The sequence below is a fragment of the Nomascus leucogenys genome, chromosome 13 (genome assembly GCF_006542625.1).
Source record: "Nomascus leucogenys isolate Asia chromosome 13, Asia_NLE_v1, whole genome shotgun sequence".
Taxonomy (NCBI): Eukaryota; Metazoa; Chordata; class Mammalia; order Primates; family Hylobatidae; genus Nomascus; species Nomascus leucogenys.
The window spans coordinates 51623048-51648131 of NC_044393.1; the positions used below are offsets into that span (position 1 = coordinate 51623048).

At 40.5% G+C, this 25084-nt stretch overlaps 1 protein-coding gene across 2 annotated transcripts in view; it reads left to right on the forward strand.

The window, feature by feature from the left end:
• GSAP (gamma-secretase activating protein) overlaps positions 1-16360 on the forward strand; it is a 101012-nt gene extending 84652 nt beyond the window's left edge. For both annotated transcript variants that reach the window (XM_030825353.1, XM_030825354.1), the window contains exons 23-31: positions 959-1020; positions 3471-3566; positions 5803-5873; positions 6388-6482; positions 12717-12836; positions 13661-13722; positions 14908-15009; positions 15174-15273; positions 15674-16360. In XM_030825353.1, the coding sequence (XP_030681213.1) occupies positions 959-1020; positions 3471-3566; positions 5803-5873; positions 6388-6482; positions 12717-12836; positions 13661-13722; positions 14908-15009; positions 15174-15273; positions 15674-15765 (800 nt within the window). In that variant the 3' untranslated portion in view covers positions 15766-16360. The remainder of the gene's footprint in view (positions 1-958; positions 1021-3470; positions 3567-5802; positions 5874-6387; positions 6483-12716; positions 12837-13660; positions 13723-14907; positions 15010-15173; positions 15274-15673) is intronic.
• The last annotated feature ends 8724 nt before the right edge of the window (positions 16361-25084 follow it).

The following is a 25084-nucleotide window of genomic DNA, read 5'->3' on the forward strand; positions in this document are numbered from 1 at the left end:
ACTAGTCAGTGTCTCTTAACACGCTTTAGGAAACTCTTCCCTTTCCTCGCATGTGCTTTGCGTATACTAGTTCCCCATAAACAATGTCACTGCCTGAAACAGAACATTCTGTGAAATGCAGGGCTGTTGGATTCACATGTTAAATTGTTTCATCTCAATCACGAGGGTTGTGTAGGATCCAGGGAAGATTTATCCTGGGGGTCAAGAGATATTGATGCCCTCCCAGAAGGAGTTGCCAGCCCACTGAGCAGAGTGGTTCTGCCTTCTTGCCTGGCACTGGATCTCAAGTATTTAAGAAGAAAAGAATGGAATACAAAGATGTTAGAAGCGCTTTGGGGCAGATTTTCCAGCAAGACTGGGTTTGTCTGCCCCTAGAGCCACTACACTGTAGTGTGCATTGAAAATCATGGTGGAGAAAGTACCATTTGATTTAACATATCACTTTTCCACCTTTTCCTAGCTACCTTTGTAGTCTGATAACTTGTGCCAGTTAGTATTATTTGCTGCAGTCATTGACTGGCCCCCTCAGCTCAGTAACTCCCAAGGCTACTGAACTACAGGGTTCAGAAAGTAGAAGGGAGCCATGCAGTCCTTCCACCGAGCCGTGTTCCCTCAGTTTATGACCCCAGAAGGGTTAAGAGAAGGCCCAAGTCCCTCTGTTTCCAGTGGAGCAGAGGTTCTTAGCAGTGAGTTTTACTGTTGAACAAAAATCCAAAGCTAGAGCCTACTGGGGTTGAGGAATGTGTTGTTTTCTTCCTTTCTCGGTCATTCCCTGTTTCACACGGCTCTGATAAGTTCACCTTGTAGGACTAGGTCACACTTAGGTAATGAAAAATTTTCATCCTGTGTTATGTTTTCTCAGTGACTCAGATAAGGGAAACCCAGGCTGATTCTTCTTCCTTCTAACCCATCTCCTGAAAACTGCTCAGAGTCTAACTATTGCTCTGTTTCATTTCAGGGCCAAGATTAACACCCCTCCTGCAGGAGGAAGATAGCCACCAGCGGCTGCTCATGGGGCTGGTAAGTGGTACGTGGGTTCTTTAGGGGCTGGCAAACAAGGGACCGTAAGACAAGGGGAAAGGGTTACAGGGGGCTTCTCATTCTGATCTTATTCTTTATTCTTTGCACAAGTATGTTTTGCCAGCATTATGGACCCTGTGTGCCCAGTGGTAAGCAACCCATATGATTTCTGCCGTCTTGGAATATGTAGTCAAAGGGGGAAGACACACATGAATCACACAAATACATATGTAATTTACAAACCATGATAAGGAGTTTATAGCGTTGAGAGTGCTTTAAAAAAGGAAAGAGCTGCATCTTTGTGGCATTTGTATTTGGGGTTTCAAATACAACAGAACAGGCTGGGCACGGTGGCTCATGCCTGTAATCCCAGCACTTTGGGAGGCCAAGGCAGGCAATCACCTGAAGTCAGAAGTTTGAGACCAGCCTGGCCAACATGGTGAAACCCTGTCTCTACTAAAAATACAAAAATTAGCTGGGCATGATGGTGCACACTTGTAATCTCAGCTGCTCAGGAGGCTGAGGCAGGAGAATCACTTGAACCCAGGAAGTGGAGGTTGCAGTGAGCCAAGATTGCGCCACTGCCCTCTATCCTAGGCGATAGAGGGGGACTCCGTCTCAAAAAACAAAACAACAACAAAAAAACAACAGAACGAAGTACTTTTTCTCAAGAAGTCATAATACTAGGATGGCCAAAGAAATATAAATCAAAATAAATTAATTGAAAAGCAGAATTTGTAAATAAATCCAAAACCTTTAAAAAGCTGATTAAAGAGACATCTGGAAAGTCTAATAACATTTTTAATACCATGTGTACTTAAGAATAGGATAATCTATTTATTAGTTGAGGTTTGATTTTCAAGTTTTCTGCCTTTATTGCAGTCATTAGTGTTGTTTCTACATAATATATTTGAATTTCTACAGTAAGGTTTGAGTTTCATAGTTTTTAATAGGAGAGGTTAGTTTAGATAAGGCAACAATAGTAAAAGAAAAATCTCACATATACAAGAAGGAAATAATTATAGTACTTTTATAAAATTAAATATTGCACAGCCATTAAAATAGTATGGCAAACATGGCTGGGCACTGTAGCTCACACCTGTTATCCCAGCACTTTGGGAGGCCGAGGCGGGTGGATCACCTGAGGTCAGGAGTTCGAGACCAGCCTGGTCAACATGGTGAAACCCTGTTTCTACTAAAAATACAACAATTAGCTGGGCGTGGTAGCACGTGCCTGTAATCTCAGCTACCGGGAGGCTGAGGCATGAGAATCGCTTGAACCCAGGAGGTGGAGGTTGCAGTGAGCTGAGATCGTATCACTGCACTCCAGCCTGGGTGACAGAGCAAAAAAAAAAAAAGTATGGCAAACAATGTTTATACGACAAACACACAACATTAGAATGGGTGTGCACACCAGGAAAAAGAAAAAAATAACCTCCAATTGTTAATGTGGGTGGTAGGATTATGGGTGATTTTAATTTTTATCTTCATGGAAAAATTGAAAAGCACAAAGAAGTATGCACTATGTATTACATAGAAAGCATCTGTTTTTTAAAGCCAAATTAATTGGCACATGCATGAGACTGAATTGAAATAAGATACCATTATGTCTTGGCCCTGAAGGTTGTGGACTTGGTTTTACTCGGGGTATTGTAATGTGAATCTGCTAAAATAGAAGATGTGTGCATGGGTGATATAAGCTGTACAACTCCCTTGGGCTGTTTATTGGCACAAACATGGCCCTGGCATCCTGCTCTTGCTGAGCGTGTTGTCTAGGCAAAAGAGAAAGGAGGGAGGAGGAGAGAGAAAAGCAAAAGGTGGGGAGGGCTGGGAATGCTAATGGTTGGGGGAGTGGGGAGGCCCAAGGATGATCATACAAAGCGAGTATAGAAACAAACCTATTTGGAGGCACCAGAATGAATATTTCATTAACTTTGCTTGTCAAGGGGCTGTGTTGAGTGTCTGTGGCCACTGTGTAGAGGGAAGTACCTGATTATTTCCCTTTTACTCCTGCTTCTGTCCTTCTAAAACACCCAAAACTGTTGCCCCCATTGGCTCAGTCATTCTATGTATAGAGTTGTTCCTGTTAATCCCCCAGGACTCTAGGAGAAGTAGACTTTAATCCTTTGGTAGATCCCAAAGCCTGTGACTTCTAAGTTGGTGACTTTCACTGTCTTCTTTGGAGGATTCTCGTCAGAGTTAGAGCCTTACTCACAGTTGCTCACGGGGCTTTGGGTGAATCATAAGTAATTCCTTTTGAGGCAAATGTTGGGGACCCCTTATTTATGCTTACCAGAGAAATATTGAGAGTTATGCATTTCCATTGATGGGACCTTCAGATCCAATATTTTTTATATTGATAAAGAATGTTAATAAGTGGATCTAATTCAAACCAGTTGCAGGTATGAGTGGGTAGGCTGTGACTTATCTAATGCATATCCTGTTTTCAGATGGTGTCTGAGCTAAAAGACCATTTTTTGAGACACCTACAGGGTGTAGAAAAGAAGAAAATCGAACAAATGGTTCTGGACTACATTTCAAAACTGGTTGGTCTTGCTTTTTATTCTCCTCATATGCCCCTTCACCCCACTCCCCATATAGTTCTGAAAATGTGGTTCAGTGAACCCATTTATGTGTTTTTCAAATTAGATTTTTGGAGATCTCCCATTCTTAAATCAGTACTTGGTGCTGTAGATTGAGAAAAGGGAAATAAGGACCATAAACAAAGAGCATTTGGTTTGGAAAGTGGTTTATTGCTCTCCCTTCAAATACTGATTTATATACCCATGGATACATAGGACAATGAATTTAGTATGCTTGCCAAATGTTAATATCTCGTCTTGGCAACTTCCAGCTCCTTATTAAACAGTAAGAGATGATTTCTCTACATGGAGGTTTATGCAGACATGAGAGAACTTGAACTTCAAATCTTAATTAGTTCCAGTAGCCTAACTAGGCCAGATTCTAGCTCACTTGTATGAATACCACCATGTGAGACTGAGATTGGCAGTTCCTTACCTAGTAGCCACTTACTGAAATTTTGTGATCCAGATTAGTAACACCACTGTATGTGTAAATAGTAGTGATATGACTAGATTGAATTTTAAGGTTGTCTTGAGTCTTTGGAAAAGCATGTAGGGTTGAGGCCTGATCTTGCTTAGAATCTAGAAATAATGTTTGACAAATTCAAAAAAATGTTTGCACAGAAGGAGGAAGAACACTCCGTTATTTCTCCAAATTTGTAAAAGACCAGTATGCAAATAAGCCAGTGTGTGAACATATATTTTTCCACTGAACTCTGGAAGATTTGTTAAATTTATTAGATATAATCCTGATTTAATCATTTCATGTTTAAAGTTTTCTGCCTTTATTGCAGCCATTAGTGTTGTTTCTACATAATATATTTGAATTTCTATAGTAAGGTTTGAGTTTCATAGTTTTTAATGTATTAGGAGAGGTTAGTATTCTCATGTAGTGATATTTATAATCAGGGATTTGAATCTTTCTTAAGTTTCCTTCTCCATAGAACTGTACCAAGGAACTCACTTGATGAATGTGTTACTGATCCTCCCCATGTTGACATTAACTTTTTTTTTTTTTTAACTCACAACACACAGTGATTTAACACATCCACCTATCACCTTTATTTCTGTTGACTTGAAATCTTACTTCCCAAAGTGCTAAGAAGGGTTTCCATTCAAGCGTCATTTTTCTCCATTGTTAATAACATAAATTTTAACACTACTTTGTGTTAACAGCCTGTAGAACCAATAGGCCCAGAAATGATACATATGAAGTCTCACAAAACTCAAGGTCCCTGACATTGACTCAGCAGTCACTGATTGAGGCCGCATCTCCCTGCCCCTGCCCAGCAGCCACCAGTCATGCCTTCTGCTCCCCTCTAAGGAGAGTGGCTGGCATCCTTTCTAAAACATATGCAAGGAAGTTGCTGCAGAACCTGATTATATTGGTTACATGTTAACTTACTTGATTTCAGCCAAAGAGAAACTGAGGATCTGTATCATTGAGGATAGCGTTTGCCTGTGAGTCTATGGAGATCCTTCTGCATTGCCCCGTTTTTAGCCCACACAATGTGTGGATTCGTGGCTGATAACTCCATAGGGACTGCTCTTCTGCTGGCAAACTTGTTGCAGCGTTAGAATGGGTTTCTGGATAAAGCTCTAAGACAAAGAAGGCTACCTACTTTGGTTGATTAGTTCCAGTCAGTGTGCTAATCAATTCTTACAACAACCCTATGAAATATTTCCCCTCACTTTGCAGATGAGGACACTGCAATTTGGAGAGGGTGGGTAACTTGTGTAGGGTTACACAACTAGTAATGTATAGAATCTGGACTTGATACCAGTCTTACTTCACAGCTCATGATCATGACCTCCATTCTGTGTCTCTTTTCTTCTGACTGTCCACTGTTGGCTCTTGCATTGTGACAAGCTTAGAGCAAACCCTGTAGCACTTTACCTTCACTGATAGATGAGGGTCTGTAAGTGTCAGTGGTGGGGCCAGTTAGCTGGGCTGGGGAGGCTGAGCTGGGGCACTGCCCACACAAACAGAGGATGCTTTGTTAGATTCTGGTGCACATTTTCAGTCTTTCCATTTTGGGTTCAGTGCTTCAGAATTGACCTCAGAAAGGCTAGTTGTGTGTCTGGATGCAGCCTGAATGCCACCTGCCCTGAAATGCTTATCTGAGTTGTGGAGGCCTAGCTGTGGGGCCCTCGAGGGAAGGAATGGAGCAATGGTTAATGGACTGTCTTCACCCTCCAGCTGGATCTCATTTGCCACATTGTAGAAACCAGTTGGAGGAAACATAATCTTCATTCCTGGGTTCTTCACTTGTACGCAAGTATTTCTCGCTTTTATCATGGTGTACAAAGAGTGGAAACAACTCTGTTTTAGCAAAACACTTTTGAAATGTACTAGTTCAAATCAGTTCTCACCAGCTTCAACACCATCTAGCTTAATTCTATACTCAGCATTTAAAGTTATGCCCCCCTGCATGTGTACCCTTTAATGTGTAATAAAAGCTAAAATTAAAAAAAAGTTATGCCCCTGTTACTTTATCCATCCTCTTTCCCTGGCACATGGTTGGTGACACGGGAGGGACAAATGAGCCCAGTACTGCCAAGAAGGGGAATTTCACTTAATACAATGTGTAACATATGTTCCTACTCTGATTAAATTCTAGGCATTAGGCTGATGGTCACAGTCATATTTATGGGGCTTTCTACAAGGCATAGCATTTCATGATTAGCATGAACCCTTGTGTAGTACTCAAAGCCACTGCTTAGGACAAATGGAGCATCACAGATGAGCTCCTTGGCTGACATGCTGCTTTGTTTTTTTACCCAGCAATAGTCGTGGCAGTGCTGCTGAATTTGCAGTTTTTCACATCATGACCAGGATTCTGGAAGCTACAAACAGTTTGTTTTTACCTCTGCCTCCTGGTAAGTGTTGGCTCTTTTGTCCTTTGGTATAATAAATTTATTTCTTCTTCATATGGGCCCTTGCCTTTGGTACATTGTAAGTTTGATGATGAGACTTGTGTATGAGAAATTGTGTATCTCGTGTCACTGTGAGTGATGGGCCGTTGGGTTGGTCTCTGCTGACCACAGCTCCTCTGACTACTAAACTATGATGTAGCTTATTACTAACTTTAGGGAATCTAGGCTTACCCCATGCAGCTTTCTAGGATAATTTGAACCAGTAGAGCTAATTCAGGGAGCTCTGTCTCTGATGTCTCCAGGCCTACTTTATCTGATTGAGATGTCTGAAGATTAACACTGGGAAGTGGGTCTGGCTTGGTGCCAAGAATTGAACTGATTCTTATGTGCTTGGAGGCTAAAAAATTCCCTTGGAATTTTTAAATAGGATCAAGTCAGGCCACAAAACATCCTGGGGAGATGTATATGCAGTCATTCATTTAATTGGTCATTTGTTCATTTAGTCAACAAACATTTGTTGAGCAACTATGACATGACAGGTAATGTGCTAGAAATTAGAGCAATTACAAAGATTAGTAAGAGTCTAGTTGGGAAGATGTACATAGAAATCAGTATCCATTACGAGAAATAAGCCCCTGTTAGCTATAAACTGTCTTGTGCTCATTACATACTAGTTCATTTTTTTATTGTGTAAGAACACTTGACTTGATACCCTCTTAACAAATTTTTAAATGCACAATACAGTATTGTTAAATATAGGTATGATGTTGGATAGCAGGTCTTTAGAACTTACTCATCTTTCATAGCTGAAACTTTATACCCGTTGAACAGCAATTACTTATATCCTACTCCCCAGTTCCTGGCAAGCACTGTTCTACCTTCTGTGTCTATGAGTTTGACTACTTTAGATACTGCATGTAAGTGGAATCATGCAGTATCTGTCCTTCTGTGACTGGCTTGTTTCACTTAGTGTAATGACCTGAAGTTTCATCCATGTTGTCACACGGAGCAGGATTTCATTTTCTAAGACTGAGTAATACTCCATTGTATATTCTATACTTTCTTCATCTGTCAGTGGACATTTAGGTTGTTTCCCTATCTTGGCTATTGTGAATATGTTGTGATAAACATGGGAGTGTATACATATCTCTTCAAGATCCTGATTTCAATTCTTAGGGATATTTATCCAGAAATGAGATTACTGGATCATATATTGATTCTTCTTTTTAATTTTTTGAGGAAACTCCATGCTGTGCGCCACAGTGGCTGTACCACTTTACATTCCCACCAACAGCGTATAAGGGTTCCAATTTCTCCACATTCTTGACAACACTTAGATTGTGGTTTTTTGATAGTAGCCAACCTGAGAGATGTGAGGTGATATCTCATTGTGGTTTTGATGTGCATTTCCCTGATGATTAGTGATGTCGAGCATATTTTCATATAAGTGTTGGCCATTTGTCTGCAATCTTTGGAGAAATGTCTATTCAAGTCCCTTGCCCATTTTTTAATCTGGTTGTTTTCTTGCTATTGAGGTTTGAGTTCCTTATATGTTTTAGATATTAACTCTTTGTTAGATATATGGTTTGCAAACACTTTTTGTCATCCTGTAGGTTTTGCCTTTACTCTGGATCGTTTCCTTTTATATATATATATATATATTTTTATACTTTGTTTTAGGGTACATGTGCACAACGCACAGGTTTGTTACATATGTATACATGTGCCTTGTTGGTATGCTGTACCGATTAACTTGTCATTTACATTAGGTATATCTCCTAATGCTATCCCTTCCCCCTCCCCCCACCCCACAAAAAGCCCAGGATTGTTTCCTTTGCTGTGCAGAAGCTTTTTTGTTTGGTGTAGTCCGTCTTACATATTTTTGTTTTCATTGTTTGTGCTTTGGATGTCATATTCAAGAAATCATTGCCAAGACCAATGTCAAGAAGCTTTCCCTCTATGTTTCTTCTAGGGGTTTTTCAGTTTCGGGTCTTATGTTTAACTTTCTAATGCATTTTGAGTTGAATTTTGTTTATGGTAAAGATAAGGATCCCATTTCATTCTTTTGCCTACCGACAGTTTTTCCAACACTATTTATCAGAGATACACAATCCTTTCCCCATTGTGTGTTCTTGGTGCTTTTGAAGATTAGTTGCCTGTATATGAATGGGTTTATTGTTGCATATAAGTTCTAATGAGTGTTAAACTTTATGATAGCTGTAACTACATATCAGCTGATTTTTAGTTACTTCATTCATATATATTCATCCATTCATCATTTGTTCATTCCTTCATTTTAGGCCAACATATATATGATACTCATTTTGTGCCAGGTACTATTGAAAGTACACACAAATTAGTACACTTAATTTTCATAAAAACTGTAACTGCTAGAAACTTAAATTGGACCACATTAAATTGTCAGTGTCCAACCATTTTTTGGCCAACAAAAATGGCACTTTCATGTGGTTCCACTTAATATTATTCCCATTTTATAGATGGTGAAACTGAGGCCAGAAAGGTTAAGTAGTTTGCCTAAAGTCATATTAACTATTGAGTGACAGAGCTGATATTCAAATCCAGGCAGTCTGGCTCCAAAATCCATGCTGCTTCTTGAATTTTATATTCCAGTTGAATTAGTTGATGTTGAAACATGGGCTATTTATGGGCCTAAAGAATCCCTACAGCATATGCTGCTCTGCATTTATGACACATCTGATACGATTTGGAATCCTTCATTCTTCATCTACCTTATTTAATGTCTGTCTGTAGTGGCAGTACAAATGGAGTTGAAAGGGACCATTCGTGAGGGGAATGGATGGTTTAAAATTATCCCAATGGAATATGAGTTATGAGGTACACCCTAGAAAGAGTGAAGGATTTCAGGAAAACTACCTTTGTGGCTTAAATTCTTAATTGTTTGTTGTTAACACAAAAAATTTGGTAGGGAAATAGATTGACAGTTTCAGATTTGTTCATTACAGATATTCAAGCTTCTTTTGAAAATAAATGAAACTGACTTACTGGGGACATTGTTATGCCTGGAGATCATAAAAATCCACTTTCTACCCAACTCACATTCCTTCACAGGGATAAGGAGGGAAAACAAAGATGTTATCCATAGTGATCGAGAATTATTATACGTAGACTTATGGCTTGTGTCTGTGGGTCAGGTAAGGAAAAGGTGTTTCTCATTTTTTTTTTAAATTATACTTTAAGTTCTAGGGTACATGTGCACAACGTGCAGGTTTGTAACATAGGTATACATGTGCCATGTTGGTTTGCTGCACCTATTAACTCGTCATTTACATTAGATATTTCTCCTAATGCTATCCCTCCCCCAGCTCCTGACCCCACGACACGTCCTGGTGTGTGATGTTCCCCCCAACACCTTGTCCAAGTGTTCTCATTGTTCAATTCCCACCTATGAGTGAGAACATGTGGTGTTTGGTTTTCTGTCCTTGTGACAGTTTGCTCAGAATGATGGTTTCCAGCTTCATCCATGTCCCTGCAAAGGACATGAATTCATCCTTTTTTATGGCTGCATAGTATTCCATGCTCTCTCCTTTTCTCTTAAATGTTTATGTCCATCATGTGACATGGAAATAGAGGGGGGGAGGTGACACTGGATCATGTGTGTGTGTGCATGCTTGTATGAATTCAGGGTGTTTCTATATGCACATGCATAAGTGTGCTTGCTTTCCAGGCCTATTGGACTAATGAGGACTATTTGAGTTACAATTGTCAGAGACTTGTAAGATGAATTGGTTAAAGTTAAGAAGAGGATGGGGAACACAAGAAGGAAGTCAGGGTTTAGAGCTAGGGCATTTGCTTTTAAAAAAAGCAACTGTATTGCACTTGCTGGCTAGAGGAGGCCAGGAGCCCTGGAAGATGAAGACTAAAGTTGGGTGGAGCTGATGACTAATTACAGCCAATTTGCTCTGTTGCTCAGAGCTGATGTACAGAGGCCAAGAACGGGTCCCTGAACTTGGGACGGTGCCCTGGGGATAGAGGATGAAGGGTCATCAGGGATCTTTAGGATATGAACACAGGGCTGGAGAGGGAAATTTGAATCCAGAAAATCAATAGGATCAATAATCTAGTGTAAACTTTTCTTCAGAAATAATTTTGTAACTTTTTACTAAGTTTTGTGAAGAATTTCCAAATCCATTTGAAAAACTTTGTTGTTAATTGACTAGTAAAATAGTGGCGTTTTTTTGGACTCAGGGAAGCTAGTGGACTCATCTTGTTAGCCCATTAACACATGCTTGTGGGCAGAGCCTGTACTTCATCTGACCCTTGATGTTACAAGGACTTAGGACTGTGTGCCATGGCTTGTGATTCATGTGTTTAGAGAGAGAAAATCCCATGATTTCTCTGAATTCAAGCCCTGCTCGTTGGGCGTCATCCTTTTGTCAGGTACCCTCCCAAGAGTAGACTATGATTCTTCTGTCATTCCCACATTCAATCAGTTGCAAAGCCTATACATGTTACCATGCCTCTCTGATTCAGTACCTCCATTACCTCTTATCCACGTTCAGGCAATAGCTTCTCTACAGGTGTTCATACCTTCTGTAGCAAATTGTTACTCCAACTCATTCTTTGCCTGTTGCCATATTAATAGCCCAATGGTAAATCTTCTGTCCTGCTTAAAAACTTTCATTACCTCCTCAAAGTCTCTCAAATTAATAAGCCTCTGTCATTCAGCATTCAACCTCTGTCACCTGCACTCATAAGCACAGAACTGGTCACATTTTTTAAAATGTCTATTTTTTTGTAATTGATTGTCTGCCTCCCCCAGCAGACTGCAAGGTGTACGGGAGCAGCAATTGTGCCTGTTTTGCTTATTTTTATACTCTTAGCCCCTTGCCAGGTGTGTGGAAGGGATGTGCTGAATAAATTAGCTTTTCCAACCTTACCTCTTAATCTTTCTCTCCTCTAATATGATTCCAACCCAGCTGGATCATTTACTATTTTCTGAATATGCCCTATGCTTTCTTATCTTCAGACCTCTGTTCATGTTCTATTAACACAGCTGCCAGTTATTAACAGTGATACTATGCTTGAAAGCCTACCCTACAATCACACAGTTGATGCAAATTTCAACTTACACATTATTATTTCTGTGATCCTGGGCAAATTTCCTCGTTCCTGTGAATCTTGGCTTTTGGTTTTTCCGTTTATGAAATGGGAATCTAGTAATTCCCACCCCATAGTTTTGTATGAGGATCAGATGAGCCAGGACACAGGTTGAAAGCCTTGGTACATGTCCAGTATGGGTCGCTATTGTTATATTGCATGCTAGGCTCTTCACAGACCTGGCTCTAGTTCTCAAAGCAGCCCTGTGGGAAAGGTACTGGTGGTTCCAATTTAGAGATGAAGAAATGGAGGCTCAGAAAGGCTTAGTTGTTTGCAGCTGGTGAGTAATACAGCAGGATTCTGGCCTAGGGCTGCTCATGCCAAACCTGGCTTTTTCTACTGTCCCCACTCATTTCCACTCATAGGAATTGCATCTATCCTTTGAAGCTCCCCGCAAATGCCATCACTTCCAAGAGAGCTGTTTTGATTCTCTCCTGGTCTGATACCTTCTCCCATGCATGATGTTTTTTATCTGTTGTCAGTAGTAGTATACTTAGAGATCTGGGTTTCTGTAGGTAGCTCTACCCATGAGACAGGCTTGAGAATGCCTACCTTTCAACTGAATTCCTATAAATTTGCTATCTGGCCATATTGTCTTAATTCTTTCTTTCTTTTCTGTACTTTAGTCCAAGTAGACTCTAAAAGCCTTTCTCTAGGGCATACCCAGAGATCAGCCATATGAACTATTGCCTTGTGGTCTAAATTTGTTTCCCTTCAGCAAAATGGTCCTCTTCCCAACAACCTTTTAGTCTGGACATATGAAGTCTGAAATGCTTCTGTACTCTTTTGCTATCTTACTGTAGAATCACAAACATATCAAACTGTAAAACCATTGAGTAGGCCTTGCTCTGTTTTTGTGCAGGAAGGGACCCAAGGAGCAAGGATTGTATACTTACCGGAAACTTACTATAGACCTAGCATGATATTTAGTTATGAATAATACACAGAAGGAAACTTGGACCTTGTTTTCAAGAAATTCAGTTGGTTCCAGGCACCAAGCACTGAACTAAGTGCTTTATTAACATGATCTAATCCATTCCCTCGGGGCTGCTGGAGATGTTGGCTGACTGCGTTTACCCTCCGGATCTCTCATCCTAGGTTTTCATACTCTGCACACCATCCTCGGGGTCCACTGTCTCCCTTTGCATAACCTGCTGCATTGCATTGACAGTGGAGTGTTGCTTCTCACCGAAACAGCTGTCATAAGGCTCATGAAAGGTAAGAAGCCCTGAGTTTGCCAGAGTGCTAGTTCCAGCCTGAGCACCACCAAGGCTAGCTTCTTGGGTGTGCAACCTGTGCAGTCACAAAGAGCCTGGCTGCACTCAGAAGAGTGCCCTGCTCAGTTTAATGCTGCATTACATCTTGAAATTCTTAGTAATATTTGAACAAGGGCTTGCTCATGTTCATTTTGTGCTGAGCCCCACAAATTATACAGCTGGTCCTGTGAGCACAATCCATTCCTTGTAATCATCTTTTGGGCCAATTTAAAGTGTCTGAGCCCTTCACGAGGTCCTAAGGGACTTTTCAATCCACATACAACTATTAGATTCCTTTTCTGTGCAAGAGGGCACTTGAGGCTCCGAGCCTCTGCAGGCTCCTTTCTCAAGAAAATGTCACGAAATGGCTTACTTTCAGCTGATTAACTCTGTCATCTCAAAGTTAGACTAGAAATGCAAGGAAAATTATCGAGGGGGGCAATTAATTAAATGAATTTGAACTTTAAATTCTGTAGTATAATCACTCAAATTATTCAATTGTATTTTAAGATAATTTTTGTTTATATGAAAGCATTTGTCATTCCTCAAGGTACCTTCTGTTTTAAGTTAGTCAATAAAATTGCTTTGTACCTGGCAGCGTGTTATAGAAAAATCCCTTTTTATTCAGAGAGTCAGAGTAAAATTTCCAAAATGCTGTTAGATTAGCTTGAGAATACACAATGGGGATATGTCTTATCAAGATGAACCGCTCAAGTATTAATATTAACTTGCTGAAGTATCAAAATGGGTATTTGTTTCATTTGTCAGTCTCTAACTTTCTTGTAGATCTGGACAATACAGAGAAAAATGAAAAACTGAAATTCAGTATCATTGTGCGGCTTCCTCCGGTAATCCTGAGTTACATTTTATTTTCTCCCTAAGCTTTGGCATGACCCTCCTTCAATTTCTTCTTGCAAAAAGAGCATTTACTTGCTTTGGGTTAAAGTCAATTGAATCGTTTCACTTTTCAAGAAATCCCACCCATCCCCGGCCCTCTGTCAGCTGTTTCCCACTTGGCCTACAAAGCACTTGCTCTCTGGCTCTGCCCTGCCTTGGCACAGTCCAGTGAGAACATTAAGCCATTTTTGCCTCTTAGGAAACCACACTAATATTTACATCTGAGTCTGAGAGGGAGGGAGAGGGGAAACGTGCTTTTGGCATTTAAACAGATTTAACTTGGATACATTTGAATACAGGTGAGGACAGAAGGTTCTAGAACTGTATTTCCCCTTACTGCATTTCTACCATGGTAGGAAGACATTCCCAGGTCAAAGGAAGAATGAGAAACACAAGGGAATATCAACACTCAGAGTCAGAGATACTATGAAAATATGAAATTCCACAGCAAGGTCTTCCGAGCCTCTAATTCTGCAAACTTCCTGACCTGAAGAGCCTCAGCCAGCTCCATCTGCTGTGTACACGCCTTGCACCTCTGGCACTGTCCTCTCAAGAACGGCTGTCTGTTGCTTTTCTGGACCTAATCGCCATGCTCTGTAGTAGCCCTTGCCCCTCACTCAACAAGCTTACTGAAGCAAAGGCAAGAATAGAAAACAAAGCATATTTTCCATAGCTAGATCTCTCTGGGAAACATTGCTGAATATTTAGTTTGGTCTCCAAATTTGTTTATTTCCCCAATACTCTTAGGGAATTAAAATTTTCTAGGCAAGACAATGGCAGAGAAGTTGATATAAACATGCCTACACCCCTTTAGTTTCCTGTCAAAACATCAGAGTTGGCATGCCCATCTCTGGTTTTGAAGAGCAGCAGATAAACTCCATTTCAGTAAAACGGTTTAGTAATATCAGTGTATAAACCACTTTCCTCAGTGTAGCATTTGAGAGAGTATTTACTCCTTCATAGAAACTTCATAGGAACATGGCATTTCTCCAAGGGTCCTTAATCATCAAGGGCCTGTCTTAGACTAACCAGCTACTTTGGAATAATACTTTTAAAAATTATGAATAGATGTAAGGTATGTTTACTTAACATAGTGTGCGGTATATTCTCTACATTTTTTTCAATTTGCATAATAGCTTATTGGTCAGAAGATTTGTAGACTTTGGGATCATCCTATGAGTTCTAACATCATTTCGCGGAACCACGTGACACGACTGCTTCAGAACTACAAGAAACAGGTGAGTGAGTTTCTCTGCAAGCACAGCCAACTAAATGTTTTTAGGATCCTGTTTGCCCATGACAACATATCTGTATGGACAGCAATTACAGTTCTTATCACTTTATTTTAAAATTGTGCTTATTGTGGAGAACCAACTTACACCAGAAGTGGTTTCCCTTTTAGCCTCGGAATTCTATGATTGACAAGTCATCGTTCAGTGTAGAATTTCTGCCTCTGAACTACTTCATTGAAATTCTGACAGATATAGAGTCCTCTAATCAAGGTAATTTACTCCCCTGTTCTCAGGGTCTTTCCACTTTTCCCTTGACACATCAGTCCTTCCCTATTCACTTCTTTGAACTGTTTTCTTTCCAAAATCCTTTTAACATACAAGTAGGCCCTCATAGCAATTGGTTTACATTAGCAGTACCCAATTTACTACCTAGAGTAAATTACCAAATAATCACCTCTGAAGTTTTAAAAGAGTCAAGAGGTTTAAAGCCCATTTGGTTGATGCAAATGTTCTTGGTGCTGAAGTTTAATAAAATTTAAGAACATATTCTTAAAAAATTCATTTTACTAAAATACAATTATGATTTTAATGAGCTGTGAGCACAAAGTTATAAATGTTTCAGGGCCCCATAGTAACCCTTTTTCCCTGCCCCCTCCCCATTTTTTTCCAGCCCTGTATCCTTTTGAAGGACGTGACAATGTGGATGCAGAATTTGTAGAGGAAGCAGCTCTGAAACACACCACGATGCTTTTAGGCTTATGAAAAAGAAAATGCAATTGGATCTGCTGCTGCCATTTTAATCTTGCTCATTAACTTTACTCCTTTGAGAATTCTTTAACAATATTTAAAATTGGTAACAAAAATAAGAAATTGTTCAGCCATCTGAGTTTCAGGTTGGTACACGTTCAGACAGAACTGCTGTATCACATTCCAATTTTGAATAGCCAGTGAGCAATCAAGTGTAGAGAAATGATAAATGGCCTAAGAAGGCATACAGTGGCATAAATGATGCTCTTCCTAGTAGCTTAATAGGCCACAAGCTAGTTTCTGTTGCACTCTGAAATAAAATATGCTTTAAAAATATAGGGAACAGTGCTTAGAAAAGCAAAAACTAGGTGTGTCATTGAAATAATAGGCAGAAAAATTAAATGTTACATAAGAACACTATTTGGAAAGAGGCTCCTTTTAAAAACTGAATTTGTACTAAATCAGATTTGCCATGTCCAGTACAGAATAATTTGTACTTAGTATTTGCAGCAGGATTTGTCTTTGTGAATTCAGATGAAACATATTTAATTTTTTTTTATTTATAAAAGGTTGATTTAGGAATATTTTGTCATTAAAAAACCTGAAAACAAAGTTTTGGCCTGACTTTCCCTGTTTTTTGAATGTAGCCTTCTTATTGAAGCCAAGAATCATGAGACTATAAACATTTTCTCCAAAGGCCTCCATGTGACACCTAACTCATTGTACCATTTCTTTTTTTCGCTTTTCCATAGTGATTTCATTCTAACCCATAAATACAGTTGCAGCCCAAGGTCAGCCCACAACCCTTTGCTTTTCTGTCTTCAGACTGAACTTGAGATTTTAATGATTATAAATATCATTAGCTGGTATGATCATTCAACTTCCTGTCTAAAATCATTTTGTTCTAAAAATTGTCCTGTCTTATAGAATTACCCTTTTTGTTCAAATACTTCATTGTCACCAATACTCAAAATCTTGGAGCCTAGTCAATGCAATGCTGATTCTTACTCTTGATAAGGTCATTATCTTTCAATCCCTGCTTTCATTCATTTCTTTGCATACCTGGATTGTTTTAGTTGCTCCCTAAGGTCTAAATTTATCTGAAACATATTTGAGATAAACACTAGTTTGATCTGGTCACTCTGCTCATAATCCTTTAATAACTTGCCATTCATTATAGGATAAAATTCAAACTCCTTGACATTCAAGGTGTCCCAAATTCCTGCCTTGTATAATATGAACATTTTCTTCCAGCCAGGTCAGTTCACTGGGCCTTGAACACAATTCTTGTCTTAGTTCCAAGTCTTTCTTTAGGTTATTATTTCCCACACCTGGATTCCCTCCTCTGTTAAAATCTTATTCATGCTTAAGGGTCAGATAAACAGTTCTGTGATCCAGGTCATTCTAGCACCTGGTGGCATCTTCCTTCTGAGCCAGTGCCATGCATTGTAATATTTAACTATCCTTCCCTTTGTGATGTTATTTTTCTATTCTTAGGTTGCTCAAACTTCCTATGTGTGTATTTTTGAATCCCTAATGAGGTTACTAATTCCTACAGTACAGGAACTATGTTTAAATATGCAATATTTCTTATTTTCAAAGGCACTCCCAAGTAATTGCTTTATGACTCACCAAGCAGGTAAGGTTTAGGCTGAGAGACATTAAATTTCTTTTAAATCTGGCAGGATTAGGACCTTGTACAGAGGAATTTAGTAAAATAAAGGGATGGAATATTTCTCACTCCCAGAGTTGCAAAATAAAGTATGAAATAAAGATACTTTCACCCCCTTCCCTCCAGAAACACCACTGGGCCAGCTAAACAGTCATGCAGCCACGTCATGGGCTTGAGAAACAGCCCTGGGCCCACCCCTGGCAGACATACCCCCAAGCTAGCTGAGCAGCTCTGTGCCCATGAACTGGACCTGAGAAATGGCCCCATGGGCTACCCCTAATAGACATGATCCCAGGCTAGCTGAGCAGCCTTGCACCCACATACTGGGCTTGAGAAGCAGCTCCATGGGCTGCTCCCAGGCTGGCTGAGCAGCTATATGCCTGTGTCCTGAGCCAGAGAAACAGTCCCGTGGACCACTCTCAGCAGACACATACCCAGGCCAGCTGAGATGCTGTATGACCATGTGCCAGGCCTGAGAAACAGCCCTGTGAGGTGTCCCTACCAAACATGCCTCCAGGCCAGCTGAGCAGCTGTGCGTCTGCATACCAGGCCTGAAAAACAGCCCCATGGGCCACTCCTCATAGGCACGTGTCCTGCCAAGCAGACTTGCACCTGTGCCATAGCCCTGATGATAAACAGCCCTGTAGGCCACTCTCAGCAAATGTGCCCCTAGGCCAGCCATGCAGCATTGTGCCTGCATTCAGGGTGTGAGAAACAGCCCCATTGGCTGCCCCTGGCAGAAATGTCCCTAGGCTGACTGAGCAACCACATGCCCATGTTCCTAGCCAAAGTAAAAGCTGCGTGGCTCCAACTTCAGCAAGCCAGACTCCAAGTTGGCTGATCCACCATGTGCACGCATCTGCCCTCAACCTGAAAAATAGCCTGGTGAGCCCACCCCAGTTGCCACAAACTCTCTCAACCTAGGCCACTGAGAAACATCACTAGCGTGGATTGCAGCTGAAGAAGCTTTAAAGATAGCACACTGCTCCTTCCAGCTAGAATGAAGGCCAATGCACTCCATTGAAATGACACTCCACAACTCATTTATACAAATAAGTCTTTCCCTGTGAAACCTCCATAAAATTGGAAGAGCTGATTTTTCCACCAGATGCATAGAAATCAATGTAAGGACATATCAAACATGAAAAAGTAAGGAAACATGACACCTTCAAAGGAAAACAATTCTCCAGTAGCAGACCCCAATTATAACAAAATATAGGAAATGCCAAAAAAAATCAAAATAATAGTCCTAAGGAAACTCAGATTCAAGAGAATACAGATACATAATTCAACAAAATCAGGAAAACAATTCATGATTTGAATGAAAATCCAACAAAGAACCAAACAAATCCTACAGCTGAAGGATTCAATGAATGAAAAACACAATTGAAGACTGCAACAACAGACTAAACCAAGCAGAAGAATTTCTAAACTTCAAGTATTCTGAAATAATACAGGCAGACAAAAAAGAATAAAAAATAAAGAAGAAAGCCTATAGGATTTATGGAAAACTATTAAGTGAACAAATAATCATATTATGGGCATTCCAAAAGGAGAAGAGAAAGGAAAAGGTGAGGGAAACATATGTAATGAATAGAAGACTTCACAAGTCATGAGAGAGAGGTGGACATCCAGGTCCAGGAAGCTAAAAGAACCACAAATAGATTCAACCCAAACAGGTCATCTCCAAGGCACATTGTAGTCAAATTGTCAAAAGGCAACAATAAAGAATGCTAAAAGCAGCAAGAGAAAACTGTCAAGTCACATATAAGGGAAACCCCATTAGATTAATAGCAGATTTCTCAGCATAAAACTTCTAGGCTAGGAGAGAATAGGTTGATATCTTCAAAGTACTGAAAAAAAAAAAAGCCAACAATATTATATCCAGAAAAGCTATCCTTCATAAATGAAGGAGAAATAAAATATTTCACAGACAAACTAAAACTAAGGACATCTATCACCATTAGACTGGCCTTACATGAAATCCCATAAGAAATACTCAAGGGAGTCTTACATCCAGAAGTGAAAAGACAATCGCCATCGTCATGAAAATATGTGAAACTGGCTGGGCATGGTTGCTCACGCCTGTAATCTTAGCACTTTGAAAGCCTGAGGTGGGGAGATCACTTGAAGCCACAAGTTCAAGGCCAGCCTGCACAACATAGTGAGACCCTATCTCTACAGAAAAAAAAAAAAATTAAAAACATGCAAAACTGGCAAACTCATTAGTAGAGCCAATACACAAAAAGAAAGGAATCAAACCTTATTACTACAGAAAACCATCTACCCACAAAAGTAAATAAGAGGAAGGGACAAAGAATAAACAAAACAACCAGAAAACAATAAAATGACAGGAGTAAGTCCTCACCTGTCAATAATAACCTAAAATGTAAATGGATTAAATCCCCCATTTAAAATATGTAGACTCACTGGGTGGATCACGGCAGACAGGATGCAGGACTAGATTGAAGCTCCGGAAGAGCAGCATGCAGAGGCTTGCATTATGAATTTTAGCTCCAGATCAACTGTAAGAACAGACCAGCAATCCTGAGAGGACCCATAGACCCTCTGAAGGAAGCAGACTGCTCCTGCAGGACCTGGGAGACACCCCAAATACTGTGAGTGCCCCAATCGCGGAAATGGGAAACAGAGACCCTCCTCTCCCAGACACAAACCCCCATTGGAGAAGCTGAAGGTCTGTGGGAGAAGTTCCCGACCTTCTGGAGCTGAGCCAAGTTAGAGAGTCGAGCTGAGCGAAATACAGGGGTAGAGGAAGTAGCAGAAAGGCACTGGGAGCTTGCTGGATCCCCAAGCAGCCCATTCCTGCCTGGCACCACAGGGATCCATCAGGATGGTGGCCAGAGGAGCAGGAGGTAAGACTACAGGGAGAAGGACTTCTCTAGTTGAACTTTGTAACAATTTGAACGGGGCCAGAAGCCTCCTGGCCAGAACTCGGGGGAGGGCACGAAACCAGCTTGCGGACTTCACAGGCGGGGAAAGAAATAAAGCCCTTTTCTTTTGCAGCTGGGAGGCGGAAAGCCTTGGGCAAGTTTTCAAGCCCGACTTGCCCTCCGCCTGGAAACAAGACTTGGGGCTGTAGTGGGTGGCACGGTGGGAGTGAGACTGGCCTTTCGGTTTGTATGGGAGCTGGGTGAGGCCTATGACTGCCGGCTTTCCCTCACTTCCCTGACAACCTGCATGACTCAGCAGAGGCAGCCATAATCCTCCTGGGTACACAAATCCAGTGACCTGGGAATCTCACCCCCCTCCACCACAGCAGCTGCAGCCAGACCTGCCCAAGTAGAGTCTGAGCTCAGACACACCTAGCCCTGCCCCCATCTGATAGTCCTTCCCTGCCCACCCTGGTAGCGGAAGACAAAGGACATATAATCTTGGGAGTTCTAGGGCCACGGCCACCTCCGGTTCCTCTCCACACTACTATAGCTAATGCTTTCTGCAAAGTGCCACCTCTTTCTGGTGGGAGGCCAACCAGCACAAAAATAGAGCATTAAACCACCAAAGCTAAGGACCCCCACGGAGTCCATTGCACCCTCTGCCACCTCCACTGCAACAGGCACTGGTAACCAGGGCTGAGAGACCCATAGATGGTTCACATCGCAGGACTCTGTGCAGACAACCCCCAGTACCAGACTGGAGCCAGGTAGATTCGCTGGGTGGCCCAAAAGAGAGACAACAATCACTGCAGTTTGGCTCACAGGAAGCCACATCCACGGGAAAAGGGGGAGAGTACTACATCAAGGGAACACCTGGGACAAAAAAAATTTGAACAATAGCCTTCAGCCTTAGACCTTCCCTCTGACAGAGTCTACCCAAATGAGAAGGAACCAGAAAACCAATCCTGGTAATATGACAAAACAAGGCTGGTCAACACCCCCCAAAAATCACATTAGTTCACCAGCAATGGATCCAAACCAAGAAGAAATCCCTGATTTCCCTGAAAAAGAATTCAGGAGGTTAGTTATTAAGCTAATCAGGGAGGGACCAGAGAAAGGTGAAGCCCAATGCAAGGAAATCCAAAAAATGATACAAGAAGTGAAGGGAGAAATATTCAAAGAAATAGATAGCTTAAAAAAACAAAAAATTCAGGAAACTTTGGACACACTTTTAGAAATGCGAAATGCTCTGGAAAGTCTCAGCAATAGAATTGAACAAGTAGAAGAAAGAAATTCAGAGCTCGAAGACAAGGTTTTCAAATTAACCCAGTCCAATGAAGACAAAGAAAAAAATAAAATACAAACAAAGCCTCCAAAAAGTCTGGAATTATGATAAACGACCAAACTTAAGCATAATCAGTGTTCCTGAGAAAGAAGACAATTCTAAAAGCTTGGAAAACGTATTTGGGGGAATAATCAAGGAAAATTTTCCTGGCCTTGCTAGAGACCTAGACATGCAAATACAAGAAGCAGAACGAACACCTGGGAAATTCATCGCAAAAAGATCTTTGCCTAGGCACATTGTCATCAGGTTATCCAAAGTTAAGACAAATGAAAGAATCTTAAGAGCTGTGATGAGGGAAGAGAGAGACCCTCTCATACTGTTTTATACTCAGTACCTGTTTTAAGAAAAAACAACAAGGAAGTAAAACCAAAGACAGGCAGCCCGGTGCCAGGCCTGAAACCAGGCCTGGGCCTGCCTGGCCTAAACCCAGTAGTTAAAAATCAACTCATAACTTAGAAACTGATGTTATTTATAGATTCCAGACATTGTATAGAACATTGTGAAACTCCCTGCCCTGTTCTGTTTCTCTCTGACCCCCTGTGTATGCAGCCCCTGTCACGTACCACCGGCTTGCTCAAATCAATCATGACCCTTTCATGTGAAATCTTTAGTGTTGCGAGCCCTTAAAAGGGACGGAAATTGTGCATTCGGGGAGCTTGGATTTTAAGGCAGTAGCTTGCCGATGCTCCCAGATGAATAAAGCCCTTGTTTCTACAACTCGGTGTCTAACAGGTTTTGTCTATGGCTCGTCCTGCTACAGTGAGAGAGAAGCACCAGGTAACCTAGAAAGGAAAACCTATCATTTAACAGCAGACTTCTCAGCAGAAAACCCCACAGGCTAGAAGGGATTGGGGGTCTTATCTTCAATCTCCTCAAGCAAAACAAATATCAGCCAAGAATTTGGTATCCAGGAAACCTAAGCATCATATATGAAGGAAAGACATTTTTTGACAAACAAATACTGATCAAATTTGCCATTACCAAGCCACCACTACAAGAACTGCTAAAAGGAGCTCTAAATCTTGAAACAAATCCTGGAAGCACATCAAAACAGAATCTCATTAAAGCATAAATCACACAAAACCTATAAAACAAAAATGCAAGTTAAAAAACAAAACAAAAAAATCCCAAAAGTACACAGGCAACAAAGAGCGTGATGAATGCAATGGTACTTCACATTTCAATACTAACATTGAATGTAAATGGCCTAAATGCTCCACTTCCTAAACATACATGCACCTAACACTGGAGCTCCCAAATTTATAAAACAATTACTAATAGGCCTAAGAAATGAGATAGACAGAAACACCGTAATAGTGGGGGACTTTCAGTACTCCACTGACAGCACTTACGTCATCAAGACAGAAAGTCAACAAAGAAACAATGGATTTTAACTATACCCTGGAACAAATAGACGTAACAGATATATACAGAACATTTCATCTAACAGCCACAGAATACACATTCTATTCAATAGTGCCTGGAACTTTCTCCAAGACAGACCATATGATAGGCCATAAAACGAGCCTCAATAAATGTAAGAAAATTGAAATTATATCAAGCACTCTCTTAGACCACAGTGGAATAAAACTGGAAATCAATTCCAAAAGGATCCTTCAAAACCATGCAAATACATGGAAATTAAATAACCTGCTCCTGAATGAGCATTGGGTCAAAAATGAAATCAAGATTGAAAATAAAAAATTCTTCAAACTGAATGATAATAAATGACACAACCTATCAAAGCCTCTGGGATACACCTAACGTGTAGTAAGAGGAAAGTTCATAGCCCTAAACACCTATATCAAAAAGTCTGAAAGAGCACAGACAATCTAAGTTCACACTTCAAAGATCTAGAGAAACAAGAACAAGCCAAACCCAAACCCAGCAGAAGAAAGGAAATAACAAAGATCACAGCAGAACTGAACAAAATTGAAACAAACAAAAATACAAAAGATAAATGAAACAAAAAGCTGTTTCTTTGAAAAGGTAAATAAAATTGATAGGCCATTAGCAAGATTAACCAAGAAAAGAAGAGAGAAAATCCAAATAGCCTCACACTGAGAAACGAAACAGGAGATATTACAACTGACACCACTGAAATACAAAAGATCATTCAAGGCTAATATGAACACCTTTATGCACATAAACTAGAAAACATAGAAGAGATGGATAAATTCTTGGAAAAATACAACCTTCTTAGCTTAAATCAGGAAGAATTAGACACCCTGAACAGACCAATAACAAGCAGCGAGATGGAAACAGTAATTAAAAAATTACTAACAAAAGGCTGGGCGCGGTGGCTCATGCCTGTAATACCAGCGCTTTGGGAGGCCGAGGCGGGTAGATCACTTGAGGTCAGGAGTTCGAGCCCAGCCTGGCCAATGTGGCAAAACCCTGTCTCTACTAAATATACAAAAATTAACCAAGTGTGGTGGCACATGCCTGTAGTCCCAGCTACTCTGGAGGCTCAGGCAGGAGAACTGCTTGAACCCAGGAGGCGGAAGTTGCAGTGAGCTGAGATCATGCCACTGCACTCCAGCCTGGGCAACAGAGTGAAACTCTGTCAAAAAGAAGTTACCCATACAGAAAAGTCCAGTACCAGATGTATTCACAGCAGAATTCTACCAGACGTTCAGAGAAGAATTGGTACCAATCCTTTTGACACTATTCCATAGGATAGAGAAAGAAGGAACTCTCCTTAATTCATTCTATGAAGCCAGCATCGCCCTAATACCAAAACCAGGAAAGGACACAACCAAAAAAAAAAAACAACAACAACAACAACAACAAAAACAAAACTACAGACTGATATCCTTGATGAACGTAGATGCTAAAATCCTTAACAAAATACTCGCTAACCAAATCCACAAGATATCAAAAAGAGAATCCACCATAATCAAGTAGGTTTCATACCAGGGTTGCAGGGATGGTTTAACATATGCAAGCCAGTAAATGTGATATACCACCTAAACAGAATTAAAAACAAACATTACATGATCATCTCAACAGGTGCAGAAAAAGCATTTGACAAAATCCAGCATTGCTTTATGATCAAAATCCTTAGCAAAATCGGCATACAAGGGACATACCTTTTTTTTTTTTCCGGGCTCTAGTGTCTTTTTATTAATTTTTTTTTTGCACACAAAATAATAAACATTTTCTAAAAATACATACAAACAAAAAGATGTGTATCAAACATATTAGGAAGGTTGCACATGGGAAGATGGGGAATAGAAATGGGGGGTGGGAATTAAAGAAAATAAATGAGAGAGGGACTTTGTATGGATCAATGATAATAACTCAATCCTCTATTTGACAAAGAAGAAGGAGAAGGAAGAGGAAGAAAAAGAAAGTGGGATAAAGGATCAGAAAGGGAGGAAAATAGAGAAAATTAGAGTATGACTCCAGGGTAGACCTGTT